The sequence below is a fragment of the Athene noctua genome, chromosome 1 (assembly GCF_965140245.1).
Source record: "Athene noctua chromosome 1, bAthNoc1.hap1.1, whole genome shotgun sequence".
Lineage (NCBI taxonomy): Eukaryota > Metazoa > Chordata > Aves > Strigiformes > Strigidae > Athene > Athene noctua.
Window position 1 is genome coordinate 205,850,920 of NC_134037.1, and position 10,185 is coordinate 205,861,104.

The 10,185-nt window shown below is 47.6% G+C and overlaps 1 protein-coding gene across 2 annotated transcripts in view; it reads right to left on the reverse strand.

Moving 5' to 3' along the window:
- PCCA (propionyl-CoA carboxylase subunit alpha) overlaps window positions 1-4,508 on the reverse strand; it is a 284,928-nt gene extending 280,420 nt beyond the window's left edge. The window contains exon 1 of one of the 2 annotated variants that reach the window (XR_012633969.1): window positions 4,380-4,508. Coding sequence is in view for 1 of the 2 variants with exons in the window: in XM_074910938.1 (XP_074767039.1) it covers window positions 4,380-4,442 (63 nt within the window). In the remaining variant the exon portion in view is untranslated. The remainder of the gene's footprint in view (window positions 1-4,379) is intronic. The other variant, XM_074910938.1, reaches the window with a different exon arrangement.
- Between the last annotated feature and the right edge of the window lie 5,677 nt (window positions 4,509-10,185).

The following is a 10,185-nucleotide window of genomic DNA, read 5'->3' on the forward strand; positions in this document are numbered from 1 at the left end:
TCACACACTGCTCCTTTGAGGTCTAGCAGAGAACCTCCCAGGGACCCAGTGTAGCCCTAGGAAACCTCTTCAAGCGGTTTAAGGACACAGCACACAACAGCAAAAGAGAAAATTAGCCTGCTATTCAGAGATGGCTTACATGTGCATTTATAAAGATTTATATGTCCCTTATGGAGGAAAGATATTTCTCTGCCATACTGGTCATCTTGTAAATAACCCATTGATATTGAGCCTTACAGGCAGAAAAAGGTCTGTCTCAGTGCTGAAATGGAGATTCACAGTTCCAGATTCCAGGCAGGAAAGGCATCATATACCAATGTTTGCTTTAAGAAGTCTAATATGGGAAGGAATGTATACTTTAGCATTACTAAGAAATACAGTAAGTAATGCCCAATAGTAACAGCTAGAGTAGCACACTTATTTTCACAAGTCACAAATTCTACCTTTTCCATCCTCCACTAGCAATCCTGCTAAGATTTACTGAGATTCAAGTTTTAGACAGCATGAAAATAACCCCTTTATATTTGCTGTGTATTTCCCATGAGCCATAAGTATTCCTGAATAATTGTAAACATGAAGAAAATGCCACTTTCTTCCATATTTTGGTTAAACAACTGTTCCCAATTTTTTTTTATTTCAACTTACTGGACATCCCAATCCCATTTATGGACCTCTACTGATAGAATATGTATAAAGCATATAGGAAGCAGTGTCTGCAATACTTTTCATCTATAAGGCTTAAAACATATCTTATTAATACAAGATTGTACAAATCTTGTAAACAGGAAAGCAAACATTACACTTCTGTATTTTTTCCTCCAGTGAAGCACTCTCCCTTTCTTTGTACTCTCTGAAAGAGTGCTGAACAGCCAAGCACTTGTAACTTTAAGAAGTTCCTCCTGAAGCCAACTGCAAAGATGTAGTAAAAGGTTCTGTAAGGTATACTGTACTGTACATAACAGTTCTTTCACTCTTACCAGGTTTGAGAACCGATTCTAAGAGCAAGAAGAGAAAATTCAATATTTGTATTTGCCAACACAGCACACAAACTACAAACAAGGAAACACTCATCCACCTAAGGCTTTCTTTTTTAAAAAAAAACTAAATCACTCCTACACCCACGTACTTTCTCCTTTGTGCCAGGCCCAAAAATCTGTATAGTCACACAGTGAACCAGACCAGAGAAGACATCCAGCTGAGAAGATACTCATAAGGGGTGGGAAAAACATGTTCTCAGTCAGATTTCAGTCCAGCTTATCTATCCACTTCAATATTCAAGCAGCAGTGCTGGCACAAACCGGAGGGAGACAGGAGCTCAAAAAGAACAACCTGTGATCAAGATCTAGCAGCTGCAGAAAGTTGGAACAGTTTCTCAAGGCAGCTTGAACAGCTCCAGCAAGGTTAGCACCTGTGAAATAGGTCATGCAAGAACCACCAATGCAAGTTTGACATTGTTGTTGTTGTTGCAAGACAACTAGACAAACTAGAAAATTAAAACACATACAGAATGTTTCAGAACAAGACCGACATTTTTTACTCAATGCCAACTTTAACGAACTCTTAAGTTTTTCTTCCAGAACTAAGACTTGCCCATTGTAGATGGCACTGCATGGTTTGCCTACACAATCTAAACAGCTACTCCTGAGAGCAAGGAGAAAACCAGAAAACTCTACCTGTGATATGCTTCAAGGGTGCTTGTAAGTACTCAAATCTGAACTCTGGAAGTTTAGGGCTACATTCATCTCCACAGATTGGCGACTAATTCTCTTCCCTGAAGGCAAATAATACCAAACTTGCTATTCCATCAGCCCAACGCTTCTGCGCTCATAAACAAAGGGAAAAAAACATCTCCTTGGAATAACAGAACGCTAAAAATAATGCCACAGAAGACAGAAGGAGCTCCCATTGTACAGATAACTTCCATGACTTAAAAATGGTGGGTTCATAGATTAACAACTTATGAGGGCACAGATGGCAGAGAAACTTTCCATACATTTAGTTCAGTGGTTAGAAAACTAATCCACACTGATGAAATCCGTATCAGCAGTTTAGTCTTGATTTCATGATGATTTATCACTTCCTTCTACATTTCAAACAGTCTGACAGCTCTCTCACAAGAGTTCCAAGACTGAAATATCAAAAGCCATCTTTCATCCTCATTCTGTAAATACAGCCTTCTTTCAACATCAGATTTTCTCCCAGCACCAGAAGTGCAAAGCACTCTAAAAAGTAATTTTGGTTCTATTCTAAACAGAACCAGTTCTGCATAAAAGCTAAACAGAAGTGCTAAGGATTAGATTAGAAACATGGCAATGAGTTGAATCTCCAGCTCAGTGTTTTTGCACTGTCCTTTCTCAGGTCCTGTTTACTGATTCCCACATGAGAGGGGCAAAAGAAGGTAAGGACAACTCACTAGCTACTAGCCCTTGCAAAAAAGGTAAGGACTCCAAGCACATTAAAGTCTGAAGACATCAATTATATTATTTGCCTATGTTAGCAAAATACAAAATAATCTATGAAAATAATTCTCATACAAATTTATTGAATGTTTTCCGATATACCGAGGTCTCAAAGGTGACTTTGATACACAAGATATTAAGGGCTAGAATTCACTTCAGTTAAATGTCACAAGTGCCATCAAGTAGCTATAAAAATACTTTGTTTTACAAAGGTGTCATTCATGTAACGTTTTTGTACTGTTTACACTGATGCAGTCAGACCACACCCTTGAGATGTTAGAAGGAAGGAGTCGAAGTAGGCCTTTCACAGGGAGGCTCCAAAGGACTGACCTTAAAAGTCTTTGGACTATTTAGTGGGAAGAACAGAAGTCTTCCACATCTATATACACATACACGCGTATACAGCTACCAAAATAAAGTCTTCAAACATCAAGAGTCCTCTGCTAACTCCAAATCATTGTCTCCACTCAAACTTCTTTTCTTTGCTTTTCAAGAAGCTTCTCTCGTGTACACCCTCACAGCAAAACAGGTCTGCTGTGCATTATTTCCTAAGGAAAAATACTTGGATAAAGCAGATCCTTTTTTCCTCTTTAACCCCTCCTCAGAATGCCCTGCCCACATAAACCACCTCTTGTACATGATCTGTAAAGACATGTAAAGAGTTCTTTACAGTATTGTTATGTGGTTACATTTCTAGATAGAAACCTATCCCACACCCTCAGGGGTACACAAGAGCAAATACTTTCTGCAAGCTGTTCCTCTCTTCTCCACTGGAATTTGCAGATCTCACACACACACATTTTCCTTTTCAGAAAAAAAAAAAAAAAAAGAAAAAACCCCATAAATTCTTACTACTGTAAGCAATTAGAGGTATTTTGCTCCACTTTTCCCATATGTAAACTAGCTGTAGTGTCATTCAACTGTTAAACAACACTATGTGCTAGTGCTGCTTGTGCTTATCCTAAATAATCTCCTCTTTAACACAATCTGTAGAAGTAGTAGAGAAAACATAGCAACAGTCTCAATAGTTACTCCAGTCTAAGGAATAAGGCTTTCCAGAAGTTCAGTCTTCACCAGTAATTAGTATAGTTCTGCAATGAATTTATTGCATCTTCATGAAAACTTAAGGAGAATAAAAAACCACAGTAAATCTTTAAGTGACAGCTGAAAGATCCGTAAGTATCTGGCGTAAAGGGGAGAAGACTCACAGTTTCACAAAGTAGTAGACTTTTTCTAATGAGCTAAGATTTTACTACTAAAAATAGTACAAAGCTACACTCTACACCCGAGCTTTGATAAGCTCCTGCTTAACAGAGGGACAGTATGGAAGTAAAGAGGGAGCGGTACATAACTTAATTCTGTACTGCTGGGGAGAGTTACAAACAAGAAAAAACGCCTCTCCCATCAGCACGCGGATGGAACACACCAAGGAAAAGGGTCTCGGATGCCGCCACCTTCAGCAACACAACCCAGGACCCAGCTTTTACAGTCCCACCGCCTTCCAGCCGGCTCCCCGCCACCCACCCCAGCCCGGTATCGGCCCCCCGGGAGCCCGAGGGGCCGCACACACAGCCCCCGCTTCCACCCGGCAACCTGTCACCGCCGCAGCAACGCGGCCGCTCCCCTGCGGCCCCTCACCCAGCCGGGGGTGGGGGGCACCCCCCGACAGCCCCAACCGTTCAAGCGGGGACGCCCCCCGCCGCGGGCCCACACAGGGGGCACAGCGCCCGCCCAGCGACACCCCCCACCGCAGCACCTCACGGGGGAGGGGGACCCGCCCCGGCCCTTTCCACAGGGGCACCCCCAGCCGCCCCGCACAAAGCGGCCCCGCAGCTCAGCGCCGCGCAGGGAACGGGGACGAGACCACGCTCCCGGCTCCCCTGGGTGGGTCGGCCCGCCCCCCCCTAAGGCGGCTCTCACCCTCAGCAGCGCCCGGAGCCCCCGGCGGCCGCCCGCGGCCCCCCGCCGCAACGCCGCCGCCATATCTGCCGCCGCTGCCCGGCCGCCCTTTCACCCGCGGCGGCGGCGGCGGGGCCGGGCCGCCCGCAGCCAATCCCAACAGCCGCCGCGGGCGCCAGCGAGCAAGCGCGGCCGCCGGCCGGGGAGGGGCGCGAAGGGCCGGGCGGCCGCTGCCCGCGGGTCCCGGCCGCTGCCCGCGCCTGCCTGCGGGCCGGGCGCCTACTTCCGGGTGTGCCTGCCCTCGGGTACGCGCGCGCGGAGCGGGGTGCGCGGACGTGGTCGCCCGCGGGGTGGCCGCCGCTGCTCTGCCTGTGTGCTCGCCACCGGGAAGGGGGGAGGGGGGGAAGTGCGCGCAACGGGGTGCGCGCCCGCGCACACACCGCCCCCACCCCCCTCCCCGCGGGAGCGCGCCTCGGGGTGCGCGCAGCAGGGCTTTGCGCGCTGCCGGCGGGTCGCGCGCGCCGAGCGGCATCCGTGCGCGTCGCCGCTGCCGTAAGCGCGGGGAGCTCGGGCCTGTCCGCGGGCGGCGGCGTCACCGACACCGCGAGTAAAACCTCCTCACGCCGGCTAGCATTAAGCAGCAGGCACGCCCCTCCGCGCGGCGCTGGGCGCACGGGGGGGGTGTCGCTCCGCCTGACGTGCGTGCCCAAAGGCACCCTCATTATATACATTAAAAAGAACGAATATTTGTATAATTCCCGAGAAGGACCCGCTGATTTCCAGCGAACCTAATGCACGAGTTAAGTACCTGCCTGTTTCCAGGAAACCCGATGCCTACTTTGTGGGGTTGCCTCCGCGCACGGACGCGCTTACCTTGTCAGTACGCGGCGGACTGAGCTGCGGAAGGGTCGCTCTTCAGCGCGTAGGCTTGCTTAGCTTGCCGGTGTGAAGCTTGTGCAAAGGGGCCCGTTATTGGGATATTGGTATGTTAACTAAATTGTTTTAAGGTTTTGGCATCAACGGCGTAAGGGCACGCGCACGCATAGGGCTGTCTGCAGCTGCGCAGCTGCTGAGAGTTACAGCAGCACAGGCCCATCCGTGCAAGGAGAAGATTCCGCCACGCTCTGGGCTGCCCTGGAGTAAAGGTGAAAAGCCCAACTGCCAGCCCGGCACGCTCCAAGCTCCTGCGATATGAAATGCAAGCAAGGCTGGCAGGAGAGGGGTGCCGCTAATCCTCTGCTTCCAGTCGTCCGCAGGATACTTAGTGCTCTGCTCTCTGGCACACGATACTCTGAGTCAGCCTCTTCGGAAATTACCTGTGCAGCTGGGCTCGCGTTCACTGCTGCAGGTATCCTGGGTCTTGGCTGATGGAGGTGACAGAACTGTGCCCTTCCCTCAGTAAATCATCATCTGTCCCCGGAAACACTATGAGAGTTCTACGGTGAGGACAGTGCTTAAGTAGCATCGCTGTTACCATCTTGGATTTTTGTTAAAATACAGAGGTATAAAGCTGCTCGCAACACTGAAATGTAGAAAAGAGGTCATCCAAGATGTTCAAATCTGTGTTCACAAGGCAAAGGAACAACAGGGTTTTTTTTCTTTAGTGTTACTAAAACAATGGTGATGCAGGAAAGGAGTGTAGACCCGAGCCTCCTCTTCACCCTCACTCCAGTAGCAGATCAAGACTACAGTTTCTGAAGCTGAAAGACAACTATTCCTAACTGAGGAAAGGGAGTGTGCCATAGGCAGTTTGCAATTCACCCATGACATCCTTTGCCACAGGATCTCAACAGGGCTAGAAGACAGAAGAAAAAATGACATCCATAGGAAAAACATATATGGGCAATATACATAGTTACATTAGGAATAAATCCCTTAGAATTTAAATACAGGCTGGGTCCTCAAGCAGGGTAAGAGGACATCTACACAGTCAGATCACTGCGTAACTGCAGTAACCATTGTTAGGGAGGTACAACCAGAGCACATCAATCCCTCAACTCCCATGTTGCATCAACCCTTACATTTTTATCCCATACCTGTATAGTCCTCAGTAGATTCCCCCAGGTTCCATATACATTCACATCCTGCAGCGAGAGCCAGGATGTCCCAGAACAGCTGGCATATTCCCATGCTGCAGGGAGGCACTGGAGGAGGAGAAAAACTGCTGGGCACTGGCTTCACCCCAACGTGAGTATTTTCATAGAACTCTAGCTGCACGGTCCCCTCAGTGCAACACGAGTTCCTACTTGCATTTACACATAATATTGAAAAGCCTAGCCTAGTTTTATTGGGTTTTGACATCACTTTTTAAGCTTCTTGTATCAGTACTTATGTTCAAAGTGGAAAGAGGTAAAAACAGTGATGTAAAGAACACCGGGCTCGTCTCTGTTGCATGCTAAAGGTATGCAAAATGACTTCTCTCCCTTTCCTCTCAAGTGAGTAGCAAAAATAACATCAGCGTTGGGTCACCTCTGTTGCACATTCATGCATTTGCTCTGCCATATTAAAGGCGCCTGCAACTGCACAGATGGGAACAATGCAAGAAAACTGGTTTTACTATGTCTAAGGGAGGTCACCATATTTGCAATCGATACTCACAGACACCACAGATTTTTTTCACTACACGTGGAGAGTCTTGAAAGTAAAAGAGACCAAGAGCAGAAAGGAGGTGTAGACCACATTGTCCTTCACCACAGGCTCTGCATTAGGTATATTAGATGCACAGAGATACACACCACAACATCGTGTTACTGCATTAGAACAATATCCTGAGGCACTTGACGTCAGTTCCTCCTGCATGCATAAAGCAAACACTCACATGGCATCACCAGGGTGTTTTCTTTTCCTCTACAGAAGAGATTCTGTTTGCAGGCTCTGGTTGAAGGATCGGCAGCCACCTACAGAGGCACATCAAACGAGGCCCCCCACAGCTGCAAAGGGAAACTGGCTGGGATTACACAGAGACACCGCAGCAAAGAGAAACTTTGCAGCCAGCTGGGTGCATAAAGAGCTTGATACAGTGAGAAACAGCCCAACACAAGCTGACTTCCAAGTGAAGCTAAGGCTCCTCGCATATGGACAGGACTGGGGGGAAAAAACCTCAAGAATGCTAATCTTTTTCCATTGGCACATGAAGTTTTCTGCTTTTAGTATGATTTGATTTTGACTGACAGATTTTACTAAGTCTTTTTGCCTATTCTGTATTGAAGTGGGTACTGCACACAAAATATAAAATTTTGTTTCTGTAAGAAAATGAAATTATCTAATGGATCGAGTTTATAAACAATTTCAAAAATCAGAGAGATTAACATAAATCACTCATTGCTAAAGAAATTGTAGATAGACAAAAATGAAATTGCAAAAATAAAGTATCTAGAATAATTAAAGGATATGAGTTTGGATAAAACCAGAGACCCTCGTTTTGCATGTCTGTAATGCCATTTTACATTTTTAATGCTGTAACACTCAATATACACACTCCTGTTGCAGTTAAAGCTATAAACATGCACAAAGTTAAGCAGGTTTATAAGACACTGGAATACCGGGCAACTTATTCTCTCATTATTTTGAGGGGATCCTGGAGAACTGTAGCTTTCAGTGCTGAGAATTTCCTCAATCCTTTCTTTACAGCAGTTACCTTCTCTTCTAACATAACTCCAAATTTAAACAGGAATCCAAGATTGTTCTATCATCACCTAACTTTTAAGCTGTAACACAGGGAGGAAACTGGAGTAACTGTAATCCTTCTGCCTTTATCTAATAAGGAATGTATTGTATCAGGTTTATAGAACATTAAATGCATTATGCACAAAAGCCTGTGACTGAAGAACTCAAAGCTAGAAAAACTCTTTGAAGTATCTGTTATAGATTCTGTAAACAGCCTTTGCTTCTATCAGCATTCTGCTCAATGCACTGTGAGAGACAGAAATTCAGCCTTAGAGTCAGCCAAGTCAATATCTTCATCATACATCTTTCTGCTAAGTACCTACAGAAAAATCTCGACTGTGAGGAAAGATCTGTCATGCCAGATTCACCTAAGAGTCAAGAGTTGGAGGCCAGGGGGTTGTCAGGCACACCAGAGAAGCCTCAAAGCCCAGTCACAAACACTGGGAAGCTAGATGAGGTCCAAGTTGCCAGCTCCCTAGTCCTCTGGGGCACCTTGGTCTCAACCCCACACCCAGCTCCCCAGGCTTTGGGGCTTGTTGGGGCTCCTCGGAGGTGGCAGGAACTCCCTTCCCCTTCTAAGGCTCCTCAGGGGTGACCCTACCACACAGAGATTTGCTTCAGGGGTGGCTTGATCCTTATCTTGGCCTCCTGGCCTCAGGGGTGTCTTGAAGCCCATACATGCTATGTGGCCTCTGTTTCTTCAGGAGCATGAACCTCCCAGTCAGCATCATTCACCTTCCCCAATCATCAGGTCTCCTCAGGAAAGTCCTGAACCTCCATGGCCTCAGGAGCAACTCAGGGGCAACCCAAGCCCATTCTTAGTGGGGCTTGACCTCATCCTCTACCTGGCTTCAAGAGTGGCTTAATCACCAAGCCAGGTTGGCTTGCTCTGGGACATTATGATCTCCTTGACCCTGAGGGACAACCTGACCCTTTGCAACCACACAGCCTTCAAGGCTTCTTTGGGACAGCCTGGATCACCCCAGCTGTTGGAGCTGCTCATGGAGGGCTTAAAATCCCCAGGCCACTGTGTCTTCTCATAGGTGCCACCTCAGCCCCTCTGACCACCAGCTTCCAGTGCTCCCCAGCTTCCCAGTCTGCTCAGGGACATCCTTCCTGAACCCCTGGCCTCATGGACACCTTGATCCCTACCCTGGCATGTCTGCTCTGAGATACCTTGATTTCACCCTCGCCCAGCCACACAAGCTCCACCAGGGAGGCTAGATTCCCCTTCCCAACTGTCTCCAGCATGATTTGACACCCTTCCAGCCTTTGGGGTCTCCTCAGGGAAGGTCTGAGCCTTTACCCATCACAGTATAGCCTGATTTGATCCCTTTCTCACCTTTAAAGGCTGCTCTAGGAACCCCTGTTTTCACCCCTCAAGCCCTATTCCCAGGCAAGGGGCTGTTCAGGGATGGCTTGACTGTTTCACCCTTGTCCAGCCTCACTGATAGCTTCAGTCCCTCATCCCAGCTTCCTGCTGTTGGTCAGCCCACCCTATCACCTTCCACCAGCCATCCAGTCCCTAGGGCTCTTCGGGGGCAGCCTGAACTTCCCCCAACCACACCAGAGGAGTCTCAGAGCCCCTGCAGGGGTGACTTTTACCTTACTACCAGGACAGAGTCCTGCAGGATCTGAACAAGGTGAGCAGACCTGGGTGCTGGTATCAAGATCTATCAACAGTCCCAGACTGTAGAAGACAAGATAATGACTCAGGTGTAGGTCTGTCCTGGGACTCCTGTCAGGTCAAGCAGCAAGAGATAGAGCTGGATACAAAGCTGTGACAGTAGACCAAGGACCAACCAGGAGATAAGAACACCAATAGGACCAGAGACAAGTATATCTCCAGTAATAGAACTTAAAGCAATTCTGAATGCACAGGCCTGAGCTTAAATGGATGTCTCAGGCCATGGGCAGAGGATGTGGGTGGAGGCCCCAGGTGAGGCTGATCAGGGCCATTAAGGCCATTTATGCACCCAGTGTCCCAACCACTGACACCCTGGCAAAGTTGCTCACTGCAATGCAGGTCTGACTGGGGAAACATGCAGCAGCTCCCACATTAGCAGAGGGAGAGTCCCTTTGTTGTGGGAATCATGTCTGGCTTCCTCAGTCTGATGGTTTGGATCAGATACAACTTCTAACTTTTTCACATCCTCAGGAT